Source organism: Cyanistes caeruleus, chromosome 27 (assembly GCF_971803275.1).
Source record: "Cyanistes caeruleus chromosome 27, bCyaCae1.hap1.1, whole genome shotgun sequence".
Taxonomy (NCBI): Eukaryota; Metazoa; Chordata; class Aves; order Passeriformes; family Paridae; genus Cyanistes; species Cyanistes caeruleus.
This window is the reverse complement of record NC_141727.1, coordinates 3,541,094-3,555,014: the sequence shown is the minus strand read 5'-3', so window position 1 is coordinate 3,555,014 and position 13,921 is coordinate 3,541,094. Positions and strand designations below refer to the sequence as shown.

Here is a 13,921-nt window from a genome sequence, read left to right as displayed (position 1 = left end):
TGCCCGGCTCGGGGGTCCCGGCAGCACCGGCTGTGGGCGGTGCAATAGGAGCCGAACACTAACGCCCGCAATGGGGGGCGCAGGGCTCGGGGGTTCGCCCCCCACCCCTGGCAGCACCGGCCCCAACACGTGCCTTCGGGCCACGGCTGGGGCCGCGGCACCCGGGGGATGTCGGTGATGCCGTGACCGTGCCGGTGCCGTGGCCACGCGTGCTGGGCGTTGTGGCAGCGCCGTGCCGGTGCCGTGGCAGCGCCGGTGCCAGGCACGTTGGTGCAATGCCGGTGCCACGGCCACGCGTGTCCCGTGCCGTGTCAGTGCCATGGCAACTCCTGTTGGTGCAATGATGGCGCGGTGCCGTGGCCGTGCCGGTGCCGGTGCCGGTGCCGTGTCCCCACGTACACTCCGTGTGACACCGCGCGCTCCCGCCGCGACACGGCAGCGCCGTCGCGGGACGTGTCTTAATCAGCCCCCGCCGTGACCCCCCCACCCCCCGAGCGGCCACACGGGGCAGCTTGTCCCAGGGTGGGGGGCTCAGCCCGGCCCCCCTCACCCGCTGCCCCCCGCACGCCCCCCCCAACCCTGTACTCCCCCCACCCTCCCCGCGCCCCTCCCGGGCCGTCCCCGCGTCTCCGTCTCGCGTCGCCATCGCACGTCCAGCATCCAGCGTCGGTCCCGGGGGGCCACACCGGTGCCCCCCACCCCTGCGCCACCTCCCCCGGGCCACCCCCGCCCCGCGTCCCCCGTCCCCGCGCCCCCCGCCCCCCCCCCCCCAAGCACATACCTCATGGCTCCCCGAGCTGCCCCTGCCCGCGGGCGTCGAGCCCGGCCGGCACCTGGCCCAGCACAGCCCCGGCACGGCCCGGCTCGGTGTGCCCCACCAGGGGTCCCCCACTATGCAGGATGCCGGGGGGGCCGCGGCCGGCGTCGCTGAATGTAGGGGCGCGGGCCGGGGGGGCCGCGGAGCCCCCGTGACAATCACAGTCTGTGACGTGCGATTTTAAACCCTTTTGTGTTTTGGTCAGGATTTTAAAGAAAGATATTTTTATGGTAATTGTTGCTGGTCTATTTTACTATATATTTATGTAATAAATATATGATGAAAAAAAAACCAACCAACCAAACCCCACCCCACCCCTCCCCGTCCCACTCCCCAGCGCGGCTGGATCCGGCCTCTGCGTCCCACCCCCGGCCGCCAGAACGGGGGTGTCGGGGTGAGGGGACCCCCCGGCGCTGCCAGCGGAGCCGTGGGGGCGGTGCCCGGTTTGGGGTGGGGGGGTCCCAGCATCCTGGCGCCCACCTTGGGGTGAATCCCTGCGAGTCCAACGGGCGCCACGGGGTCGGTGCTGCCCCGGGAGGGAGGGGGGAGTCTGTGTGTCCCCCCGCTGTGGTGTATGTACAGGGGTGCGCGGGGGGGTTCCGGGGGGGGTCCGGGGGGCACTACTGGGCGTCGATGCGGAAGGAGAGCAGCTTCTCGGAGTGGAGGTTGTTGAGGGTGCGCAGGTCCGGCAGCTTCAGCAGCAGTTTGGTGAAGCGCGAGGTCTCGGCCGGGCGCGTCTTCAGCACGAGGGCGCGCAGGGCCCGCAGCAGCGTCTCCTGCAGCTGCTCCACTGATGCCGTGTCCTCCATGCCCGAGCGGTCTGTGGAGGATGGGGGGTCAGGGGCAGGGGAGGAGACACCCCAGTTCCACCCCCCAAAACCCTGTGATCCCACCCCAGCATCACCCCGACCCCAGCACTGAACCCCCTGATACTCCTCTGATACCACCTCAGTGCCACCCCATCCCATCCCTGAGTGCCCCAAACTCCCCACTAATCCCCTGATCCCAGTCCCAAACCCCTCGATCCTTTTCCTCTTCTGACCTCAGCCCCAAACTCCTCAATTCCCCTCAAAACTCCTCAAACCCTCCCGTGCCCACCTGCCGAGACAAGGACAACGGCGGTGAAGAGCCCCAGCTCCTCATCACTGAGCTCAAGGGCGCTGAGCTTCTCGCTGAAGTCGAACATGGCCCCGAGGAGGTCGCCCATGCCCATGGCCCACAGCTCCTCCAGCCCATACCGCGTGCGGCTCATGAACGTCACTGTCTGCTCCTTCACGTCGAACAGCGACGCGAAGCGAACCATCAGCACCTGTGGGAGCGGGGCAGGATATGGAACGGGGCACCAGGCAGAGCCACGGGCGCTGCACTTCATGCCAGGGACACCTGTCTTCGTGCCACGGCTCCTGAGTGTGGGGCACTGCCGTGCCATGGGGCACCAGACAATGCCAGGAGCATCGTGCCATTCCATGGGGCTCCGTGGTCCATACTGTGACCACCAAATGTGGGGTACCATGCCATGGGTACTGTGTGATGCCAGGGGCACTGTGTTTCATGCCACAGCTCCCAAATGTGGGGTGTTACAATGCCATGGGACACGGGGCAGTGCCACGAGGTTTCGTGTCGGTCCGTAGTTCCAAAATGTGCGGTGCCATGCCAGGGGTGCCCCACGCCACAGCTCCCAAAAGTGTGGCACTGCAGTGCCATGGGGAACTGTGTAATGCCAGGAGCGCTGTGCTGCATGCCACAACTCCTATTTGTGAAGCACTGCAGTGCTGCAGGGCTCCGTGCCAGTCCACAGGGCACTGTGCCATGACACTGTGCTCTGTGCCACAGATCCCAAATGTGGGGCACTGCAGTGCTCTGAGGCACCACGCAATGCCATGAGTGCTGTGGCTCCCAAATGTGGGGCACTGCAATGCCACGGGACTGCTGCCGTGTTCTGAGCCACTGTGCCCACACTCTGGGGCTCCAGGCAATGCCATGGGGCATCCTGTCAGTCTGTGGGGCACCGTGCCGTCCATCGAGCCCTCGCCATTCCGGGACGTACCTCAAAGGTGCCAGCCTTGAGCAGGGTGACCTGGTCGTGCTGGGAGAGCGCCTGGAAGCCGGGAATGTGCTTGGCGAACTCAACGACCTCGCGGACAGCGGGGGTGAAGCTGAGGGAGAAATCCTCCCAGATTTCCTGCACGGAGCGCCCGCTGCGGCCGGGCACGTGGCTGTTCATGGGGCACGCCTGCGGGTGACCAGGGGTCAGCGGGCACCGGGGACTCCCCCGGGCTCTGCGGGGCTCTTGCTGCCACAGAAGGGAGGGGCACCGACAACGGGGGGGGGATTAACGTGATTAACGGCTAAAAATAACCGGGGGGGAACGGGAGCCCCCGGGCGCTCACCGGCAGGACGTCCTTGGGGCTGCGGGGCCAGGGGCACCCCCGCGGGGCCGGGGGCTCGGGGTAAGCGTTGGGGCACAGCCGGGGCTCGGGGGGGCCGGGAGCCCAGGCGGGGGGCGCGTCCCAGCGCAGAAGACCGCTGTCACAGGCGGGAGGGGGTCCCAGCTTGTCGTGCGCGTAGATGAAGATCTCCTTGTGGGCCTTGGCCACCTGCGCGATGACATCCTCGGTGGCCCCCCCGGGGCTGGGCGAGCGGGGCGGCGTCAGCTGCTGGGGGAACTGCGAGAAGCAGGCGGGGGGGGCGAGCGGTGGGGGGCCGGGGGGCGGCGCACGGCCCCCGCCCGCGGCGGGACCCTCGCCGGGCCCCGGCATCGGCGGTGGGGCACTGGCCATGCCGCCCATGGCGCTCTGCATCTCCGCCAGCATCCGCTGCTTCTCCCGCTTGGGGATGCGCCCGAAGCGCACGGCTGAGGGGGGACAGCGGTGTTAGGGGGGCATCAGTGGCAGGGTGACCCCCACCCTGGCCCCTCCAGACCTGCAACATGAGGGGACAGGGGCTAATGGGAGCGGGGCTGCATCCCTCCCCCAGGCTTGGAGGGGACACACAGCCCTGAGCACGGGAGGAACTCATCCCAGGAAGGGACATGCAGCCTTAAAAATGGGAAGACCGGTCCTGAAGGGGACATAGAGCACTGAACAGAGGGATACCCATCCCGAGAGGGGATGTAGGGACCTGAGCACGGGGGAAAAGCATTCAAGGAAGGGACAGATAGCCTCGATGTTGGGGGACCCTTTGTGGGAGGGGATCCATGGAGGACCCATCCCAGGAGGGGACGTGCAGCTCTGGGCACAAGGCACCCGGTGTTGGAAGGGACACGCAGCCCCACATATGGGGGAGGTCCCAGGAAGGGGGGACACATCCTTGGGGACAGCCCAGCACAGGCAGGGGGACCCAGCTCCAGAGGTCCAGAGGGGATGTACAGCCCTGGATACATCCCGGGAACGGAGCAGCTGCCTGGGCACGGGGAATCCCACCCCCAGAGGGAATCCCCAGCTCAGGACGTCACCGGGGTCCCTCAGAGCTCACCATCACGGGACATGCCGACCAGCAGGCACTTCTTGAAGCGGCACTGCTGGCAGCGGTTGCGGTTGATGCGGACGATAGAGCAGTTCTCGTTCTTGAGGCACTTCTTGTACTGGATGTTCTGCTGGATGCTGCGGCGGAAAAAGCCCTGCAGGGCGAGGGGGAGGAATCACCGGGGGTCCCTTCAGTGTGACAGGGGCTCCGTGCCCCATCCCCGGCCCCATCTCTCTACCTTGCAGCCCTCGCAGGCGTGGACGCCGTAGTGGAAGCCGGAGGCGACGTCCCCGCAGACCTTGCAGAGCAGCACCATGCCGTTGAGCTCTGCGGGGGGGTGGGGGTCAGCGGGGTCCAGGGGTGCCTGCCGCGGGGTGGGGAGACCACCCGCCACCCCCCCGCGAGCCCCACTCACTCGTGACGGTGCTGCCGGCTTTGCTTGGCGAGCTGCGGCGCCGCTCGTCCGCGGGGACCGGCTGCACCCCGGGGAAATTCACCGAGGAGCCGTACGAGGAAGAGGAGGTGGAGGAGGAGGATGAGGAGGAGGAGGAAGGGGAACCGTCTTCATGGGGGGCCAGCGTGGCTCCACCATAGGCGCGGGAATCCTGGAGGGAGCCGGTGGGTGACGGTGGGAAGTAGGTGGGGAAGGGCTGCGAGCCCGACTGGGAGCTGCCGTTGGAGCTGTCGCTGCAGAGGGACACGGGGCTGGTGCGGGTGGGAGAGGCGCCGCTGGAGCCCACGTAGCTGATCACCCCACCTGCAGAGAGAAGGAGCCACTCATGCACCGAGCTGTGCCGGGCTCAGCCTCCCCCGACTCATGGAAGTGGGAACCTCCGGAGGTGGGTGGGATGCCAAGGGAAGCACCCCGAATCCATCGGCAGTGAGGATCCATGGGCAGCCCGCGCAGCCACACGTGCACTGAGCTGTGCCAGGCTCAGCCTCTCCCAGCTGAGGAGGGGGAAACTCCTTGGAGGGGGAAACCCCCTGGAGGGGGATTGCAGCCGCAGGTGGGGTGGGATCCATAGGGAAGCATCCCGGGTGCATCCCGGATCCATGGGCATCCCGGCGGGCCGCTTATATACTGAGCTACAGCAGGCTCAGCCTCCCCCAGCCCCGGGGGGGTGAGGGGGAGGGAAGCCCCCTAGAAGGGAATCACAGTCCCACGCGGGGTGGGGTCTCCAGGGAAGCAGCCCGGATGCATCCCGGATCCATGGATATCCCGCTGCGCCGCACGTGTGCCGCCCACCCTGAGTCAGGCACCGCACCCACCGGCCGCCACGGGCGACGGCCCCACGTGGGACGGGGACAGCCGGGTTTATCCGGGTGCGTGCCGGCTGGGGACACGGGCAGGGCACCCCGGAATTGCCTGCAGGAGGAATGTGGGCTGGGAACCCTCTGGAGAGGTGAAATCAGGAGGTCACAGGAGTTACACTCCTGCCGTTCCTGGCTCCGTGCCCGCAGCACAGCCGGGCTGCCGCCCCACAGCTCCCGGGAAGTCCCACGGCGCAGCCCCCCATGGTGCAGCCCCCTGCGGCACTGGGGTGCTCCCTGTGCAGCCCCCCATGGCACCGGGATGCTCCCAGCGCAGCCCTCCCCAGCTCGGGGGGTTCGTCCCCACTGCAGGACTGAGCAGCTGTGCGAGGACCCCCGAAAGTGGGGAGCAGCATGGGGGGACGGACACACGCGTGGCCCCTGGCTGAAGTCACAGGCGTTGTCACCCCACTCACGGGGCAGGGACAGCAGCACCGGGACACGACTCCGGGCTGGGACACGTGGATGGTGATGTCGGGGACACACGGGATCACCAGGGCCATGTGTCTCCCGCCGCACACGGTGCTGCTGGCACAGATGCCACGCGCCAGAGCCAGCTTGTCACCATCCCCCCTCACTGAACCGCCTCCCAAGGGGGTCACTGAATTGGGGACAGTGGGTCCCACCTCCAGGGCAGCTGATTCTGGGGACCCCCCGCTGCTAAGACACCGAAATAATTGGGGGATCCCCACACCCCAAAGCCTCGGGACACCCATTTTAGGTTTTGGGGTGTGGGGATTCCCCCTAAGGACTTTCCCCAGAGCGAGAGAAACTTTTTTGACCCCAAAACAGAGGGAAACCCCCCAAGCAGCCTCCCCGCAGCCCCCCCCGAGCTCAGGCGGCCTCACGCCGCCGCCCCACGTGCTCCAGCCGCACGTGGCCCCCCTAGACCCCGCCCCTTCACGCTTTACCACGCCCCCCTCCATCTCATTGGCCAAACTCCGCCCCGCCCCTTCTCGTTGCCCCGGAGACAGGGCTCCCCCCCAATGAACGGCGGCGTCCCCAGATCCGTGTGTGACGTCATCGCTGATGTCATGTGCCGACCAATGGGAGGGGGCGGGGCGGGGCTGCGGGGAAAACAAACTCCGCACGTGGCAGCGGCGGGGAGGGGGACACGTGCGGGGGGGTGGACACGGGGGAGGGGGGGGCACCGCCTCCGGTCCCCCCTCCGTCCCTCCCGGTGTGCGGGGAGCCCCGACACGCGCGGCACCGCCTCGGCCGTCCACGGGCTGCCTGGTGCCCGTGGCCCCGGTGCCGCTGATAGGGACAGCCCGGTCCCGCCGCCGTCCCCTTCGGCCGCCCTGACCGGTCCCGCCGCTCGGGACACACCGATCCCTGTGCTCTGCCCTGCGGTCCCGGTTCCTGGGACACCCCGGTCCCGCTGCTCCGGACTCATTTCAGTCCCCTCCGGTTTCGCTGTCCAGAGGACAACAATCCCGGTTCTCACCCGTCCTACCCCTGCGTCCAGCACTCTCCGGCGTTCGGGAATCCTAGGTCCCGGTCTCTGGAACACCCGGGTGCCGCCGCGCTCCCCTCCGGTCCCGCTGCCCAGGACGCCCCGGAACACCGATCCCTGTTCTCAACCTTCCTACCTCCGCGTCCAGCACTCCCCGGCGTCCGGGACACCCCGGTCCGGTCTCCATCCCTTCTGCCCCGAGCACCGGAGCACCCCCGTGCCGGTGTTCACGTCTCCCCGGTGTGCAAGACTCTCGGTACCGGCGCGCAGCCCTCCCTACCCTCCTCCCGGGGACACCCCGGCCCCGCTGTCCGAGCCTTACCCCGCTCTGCAGGACCCCCCGGTCCCGGTAGGACGGAGCCCCGTTCCGGGACGCGGTCCCGGTGCGCATCCAGCCCGGTCGGGCGTGCGGGACCCCTCGGTCCCGGTGTCCGGACCCCTCCAACTTGCGGTCTCAACACGCAGCCCCTCGCCGCGGTCCCGGGGCGCTGCCCCCCGATCCGCTCCGGTGCTGGGGACCGGTGCCGGTGCCCGCACGGTGGTCCCGGGGGTGGGGGGCTCCGGCGGGGCACTGACCTGTGCTGCCGGCCTCGGGGGCCGCCATCCTGTCCCGGCCCCGTGAGCCTCCCGGAGCGGAGCCGCGCCGAGCCGTGCCGCGCCGCCGCCCGGTGCGGGCTGTTGTGCGCCCGCCGCCCGCCCCGCCGCCCCCCGCACCGGCCGCGGCTGCGCACTGGGCCGCACGCGGCGCCGCCGCCTCCCCCATGTGATTCCCGGGGACAGCCTCGTGCCCCAGTGACACACTTTCCGCCGGCGGCCCCGGCCCCGCGCCGCCGCCAGGGAGCCCGGGCTCGGCGGGGACCCCCGCACCGGGGCCGCCCGACGGACCGCGGGGACCGGTGCCCGCGCTGGTCCCTGCACCGGGGACACGGGGTGCCCCGTCACGCAGCACAGCATTGTCCCTGCTCTGGGAACCCCCGGGCGCTGCACTGTCCCCTGCGCTGCAGACGCTTGGGTGCAGCACTTGACACATCTGTCACCTGGCAGACACTATACCCCGCACTGGGGACCCCCAGTCACGGCACTGGCAGCTCTGTCACCTTGCACAGCACTGTCACCTGCACTGGGAACACCTGAGCGTGGCACTGGCTGTCCCCTGCAGCGGGGATATCCAGGCATAGCGCTGTCACTCTGCGTGGCACCTTCCCCTGGGGACACCTGGGTGCCGATGTCACCCCGCACAGCACTGGGGACACCCAGGTACCCCTGTGACCCCTCAAAGCACTGTCCACTGTCCTGGGGACATCCAGGTACCCCTGCAACCCCACGTGGCACTGTCCCCTGCACTGGGGATACCCAGCTACCCCTGTCACCCCACATGGCACCGTCTCCTGTGCCCACCTGTTCGGCTGGAGCACCGCAGCCCCCCCGTACATTGTACATCCCCCGGTACAGCCGCTGCCCCCTCCCGATGTTCCCCTGCCCAGCCCCTGCTGTCCCCATGCTGCCCACGGCGGGTGCCCGCTGTGGCACGTGCCTGGCATCCACGTCCCAGCCTGGCCCCACTCCCGGCTGCCGCGGGGGCTGCGGCATCGCGGTGCCAGGGCAGAGTTGGTGGCAGATCTGGGTCGCGGTGCCGGCCGGGGCCAGCCCAGCCCGGTGGCACCGGGGGCTCCGTGGGTGCTCCTGCTCCCGCCGCGGGGAGGGTTTTGGGGGTGCCAGCACCCTCCCGGTTGCCATGTGCCGGGCGCTGCCCTGGCTCCCAGCCAGGAGGAGAAGGAGCAGAGCACGGATGTGCCAGCGCCGGGAAATCTCCGTGCTAATCCCACAGGAGGGGCGGCCTCCGGTGCCCCGGCTGTGCGAAGTGCCCGAGGAGGGGCACCAGAGCTCTGCACCCCAAAGACCCCCTGGAACCCCGTGGGTGACGAGACCACCCCTCAGCTGGGGATGTCCGGGGGTTGCTGTGGGTGGTTCCGGATTTTGGGGCTCCCTAAGGCACTGAGACCGTGGGAACACCCCGACACCCCACAGGACGTGCCCTTGCCCTGAGTCACGGGGCGGTTGCACGGTGCCGCGGCAGCTCCGGCCGGGAGAACCGCGGCAGCTCCCGGAAGGATGCGTGGGGCCAGGCTGGCACGGGAATAGGGGCACCCGGGGGGGACACCGGTCCTGGGATGAAGGGACCCGCCTGCCCGCGGGGCCCTGCCCGGACCGTGCAGGTGCCCCCGGCCCCACGCAGCTCCTCGTTCCCCTCCCGGCACGTTCCCGGTGATTATCCGTGACTCAGCCGCAAGTCTGGATTGGGAAAACATCCCCGCGCACGGCGCTGCGGCACACGGCGCCTGAGATGCTCGGCTGAAACCCTGGTGCCCCAGGAATCCCCGGGACGGGAGGGGGGCTGGGAGGGACGGGGCAAACCTCTTGGGGTCTGTCTGTGGGGTCCCGTGAGGCTGGGAACCCGGCACGGGGGGTCCTGGTGAAGGTGCTGTGAGCAGCAGGCTGAGCACAGCTGCGATATTTCCGGGATATCCCGACTCTCGGACCACCCATGGGGAGCAGGGTGAGGGAGAGGGGCCACCAAAGCCACCGGGAGGGGAGGGGGGGATACTGCAGCTGACGTGCATCGGGAACGCCCCCAGAGGCCGGGTCTGTACCTCGGGGGGCTTCCCGCGGCTCCCTGTGCACCCCGTCACGGCAGTGCCCGTGCCAACCGGTCCGTGCGCGGAGGTCGCCACATGCAACCAGATTCACCCCTAAACCCTGCACCTCCACCGATCTGTGCACCCCTGCGACCCCAAACCCTGCACCCCCAAACTCTGCATCCCTGCACTCTCCTGGAGCCCCTGCAAAGCCAGACCTTGTCCCACTTTATCCCGCACCCCCGGATCATGCATCTCCCGGGGTCCCTACTCCTCAATCCTCCATCAATGCCCCATCCCGTTGTGCCAGGACTCCATGGGGTACCCCCACCCGCCGTGGGGTGCCCGGAGTGGCGGGGGGACACACACGTCACCCCGTCCGTGCCATGGGCTGTATCCCCCCAATTGCACCCCTCGCACTCCCCCACTTCAACAGCCCCACGGGGGATGCAGCCCGCACTTCCCTCCCTTGCCACTGCTCCCGGGGGCAGGAGGCAGCGGAGGGGCGGTGGGGCCGGTGTCGGTGCGGGGTGAGCCCGGTGCCCGGTGCGGGGTGCCCGGTGCGGGGTGAGCCCGGTGCCCGGTGCGGGGTGTCCGGTGCGGGGTGAGCCCGGTGCCGGTGCGGGGTGAGCCCGGTGCCCGGTGCGGGGTGCCCGGTGCGGGGTGAGCCCGGTGCCGGTGCGGGGTGAGCCCGGTGACGGTGCGGGGTGCCCGGTGCGGGGTGAGCCCGGTGCCGGTGCGGGGTGCCCGGTGCCGGTGCCGTGGCCGTGCCGCGTGACGTTCGCCCCGCTTCCCGCCCGGCGCCTGCGTGCCGAGAGTTTATTTTTACTCGGGGCTGGAGTCTTGTTTACCTTGTTGAACCTTTTCCAGGAAAAGGGGGGGGGGGGGGGGCGTCTCCGCCGGGAACGGGGGTGCGTTCCTGCCTATCACCCCCTCGGCCCCCAGGCTGGACACCGGGGCTGACAGGGGACAGGGACCCCAGCCCTACACCCCCAACCCCAATTGAAGACCCCCCAGCCCCGCTATGGGGCTGCAGCTGCCCTGTGGGTTTGGGGACACCTGTTCCAGCTGTGTCCCCGTGTCACTGTACACACATCGAACCTCAGTTTCTCCACACGTAACTGTAAATTCGGGGGGGCAACCAGAGGTGCTGGGTCCCACCTAATTTGGGGGTCCTGCACCCCGGACCCCACTTTCATCCGCCCCCACTGACGCCACTGGGGGTAAGGGTGGGGCAGGAGCCCCGGTGCTGCTGTGGGGGGCCAGGAGAGTGCTTGGAGGGTTGGGGTTTGGAGTGGTTTGGGGGTGTTTTCCTGCCGGGAGCAGCCCTGGCTCGGCCCCTGGCTCTTGGCTGGGGCAGCAGCTCCCGCTGCCAGAATCATCCTCCCTCCCCGGGAAAGGGAAAAATCGGGTAAACAAGGCAGGCCTGGCCCCGGGCGGGGGCAGCCCACGGCAGGTGGCGGCACCCCAAGACAGGCGGGGACATCCCATGGTGTCCTGGCACTGCGGGATGGGGCAGACCGGGGCTGGGGAACAGAGCCCCAGGAAGTGCAGGATCCGGGGGTGCAGGGTGTGGGGGTGCAGGGACACGCCAGGAGGGTGCAGGATTGCAGGACTGGGGGGAGTAGTGCGCAGATCCGTGGACGTGCAGGATTTAGGGATGAATGCACGCCAGGAGGTTGCAAGGAGCCAGAAAGGGATGCAGGGTCAGGGGGTGTAGGGACCCCACGAGGATTTAGGGGTGCAGGGCCACAGGAAAGGTGCACTGGGATAACGTTTGGGAGTGTCAGGACCCCAGGAGTGTTCAGGGGCCCAGAAATTGGGGTGATACTGTGACATGGGGGTGCAAAAGTGGGGCAGGACCCCTGGGGGAGGGGGGACCCCAGTGTGTTCATCCCGTGGGGGGGTCTGAGGAGCACCCCCAGGGGGAGCAGCCATGGCAGGTGAGGAGCCCTCTCACCTGCCCCCTCCCCAAGATCTCACGTGCTGATGTTTGTGTTCCCTCTGCAGCCTCGGGACCCCACGGGGGGGTGGGGCGAAGTGGGGTGGGGGGCGGGACAGCACCGGGAACTCCTTCAACCTCCAGATCCCCCACCTCAGACCCACCACCGGGGAACTCTCCTCCCCTTTCCCATTCCGCTGTCACCCCATGTTTGACCTTCCCAAAGGTCAAATGTGTGAGGAAGAGGGGGGGGGGGCACCCCATCTGCCGCCCCCCCCCAACCCACAGGTCACACAGAGGCCACGGCGTCGTGGCCAGCGACCGGGTTGGCATCTGTGCCAGCCCATGTGAGCGGGCTCCCTCCTCCTCCTCCTCCTCCTCCTCCTCCTCCTCTTCCTCCTCCTCCTCCTCCTCGCGCGGGGAGCCCTCTCCATGCGCGTCACGTGGCGCTGGCATGTGCGCCCTGCTCCATTTTTAGCCCCAGCAGCCTCCCTGCTGCAGAGCCATGTGCGGGCGGGCGCCGGCCGGCACGTGGGCCTGCCGCAGCGGGGATGGGCTCCGGCACCGGCACCGGCACCGGCACCGGCACCGGCACCGGCACCGGCACCGGCACCGGCACCGGCACCGGGCCGGGCAGGACGGGCACGGCGGGGATACGGCACCCGTGTGTGTGGATACCTGTGTGTGAGCACGGTCGTGTGTGTGTGAGCACAGCCAAATAAATGTGTGTGAACATGGCTCTGTGTGTGTGACCATGGTTCTGTGTGTGTGAACATGGTTCTGTGCGTGTGTGTGTGAACATGGCTCTGTGTGTTTGTGTGTGAACATGGTTCTGTGTGTGAACATGGTTCTGTGTGTGAACATGGCTCTGTGTGTGTGAACATGGCTCTGTGTGTGAACATGGTTCTGTGTGTGAACATGGCCCTGTGTGTGTGAGCACTGTCATGTGTGTGAACATGGTTTTGTGTGTATGTGAACAGCTCTGTGTGTGTGAGCATGGTCATACATATGAGCATGGCTCTGTGTGTGTGTGAGAGTGGTCATGTGTATATGAACATGGCTCTGTGTGAACATGACCACGTATGTGTGAGAACATGGCTCTGTGTGAATGTGGCCACACGTATGTGAACATGGCTCTGTGTTTGAGCATGGTCACGTGTGTGTAAACATGACCACATGTGTGTAAACATGGCTTTGTATATGTATTTGTATATAAACATGGTCGTGTGTGTGAACATGACTACGTGTGTATGTGAACATGGCTCTGTGTGAACATGGCCACACGTGTGTGAACATGGCTCTGTGTGTGTGAGCATGGTCATGCATGGGAACATGGCTCTGTCATGGTCACACACATCTGTGAACATGGCTCTGTGTGTGTATCAATATGTTCGTGTGTGTGAGCACAACCACATGTGTGTACAGCCATGGTCATGAACATGAGAAGAGCCATGCCATGTGTGTATGAATAAGAGAACAGCCATACATGCATGTGTGTATGAACATGAGAACAGCCATACATGTGTGTGTATGAATATCAGAACAGCCATACATGTGTGTATGAACATGAGAACAGCCATACATTGTGTGTATGAATAAGAGAACAGCCATACATGTGTGTGTGAACATGAGAACAGCCATACATTGTGTGTATGAATAAGAGAACAGCCATACATGTGTGTGTGAACATGAGAACAGCCATACATGTGTGTATGAATATGAGAACAGCCATACATGTGTGTATGAATATCAGAACAGCCATACATGTGTGTATGAACATGAGAACAGCCATACATGTGTGTGTATGAATATGAGAACAGCCATACATGTGTGTGTATGAACATGAGAACAGCCATACATGTGTGTATGAATATCAGAACAGCCATACATGTGTGTATGAACATGAGAACAGCCATACATGTGTGTATGAATATGAGAACAGCCATGCCAGGTGTGTATGAACATGAGAACAGCCATACATGTGTGTGTGAACATGAGAACAGCCATACATGTGTGTGTATGAATATGAGAACAGCCATACATGTGTGTGTGTATGAACATGAGAACAGCCATACATGTGTGTGTATGAATATGAGAACAGCCATACATGTGTGTGTGTGAACATGAGAACAGCCATACATGTGTGTGTATGAATATGAGAACAGCCATACATGTGTGTATGAACATGAGAACAGCCATACATGTGTGTGTATGAATATGAGAACAGCCATACATGTGTGTGTGTATGAACATGAGAACAGCCATACATGTGTGTGTGAACATGAGAACAGCCA

At 66.0% G+C, this 13,921-nt stretch overlaps 1 protein-coding gene across 2 annotated transcripts; it reads right to left on the bottom strand.

Moving 5' to 3' along the window:
- Positions 1-1,426: 1,426 nt before the first annotated feature.
- Positions 1,427-7,745, bottom strand: NR1D1 (nuclear receptor subfamily 1 group D member 1). Of its 2 annotated transcripts, none has more exons than XM_086864223.1 (8): positions 7,626-7,745; positions 4,698-5,039; positions 4,521-4,609; positions 4,292-4,436; positions 3,208-3,671; positions 2,865-3,050; positions 1,916-2,126; positions 1,427-1,637 (listed from the first exon to the last, which is right to left on the bottom strand). In XM_086864223.1, the coding sequence occupies exons 1-8, from the start codon at positions 7,651-7,653 to the stop codon at positions 1,438-1,440; spliced, it is 1,665 nt and encodes a 554-aa protein (XP_086720349.1). In that variant the 5' UTR covers positions 7,654-7,745; the 3' UTR covers positions 1,427-1,437. The 2 variants fall into 2 exon arrangements, with proteins under 2 accessions (XP_086720349.1, XP_086720350.1); XM_086864224.1 differs by lacking the exon at positions 7,626-7,745 and adding an exon at positions 5,147-6,394.
- Positions 7,746-13,921: the final 6,176 nt, after the last annotated feature.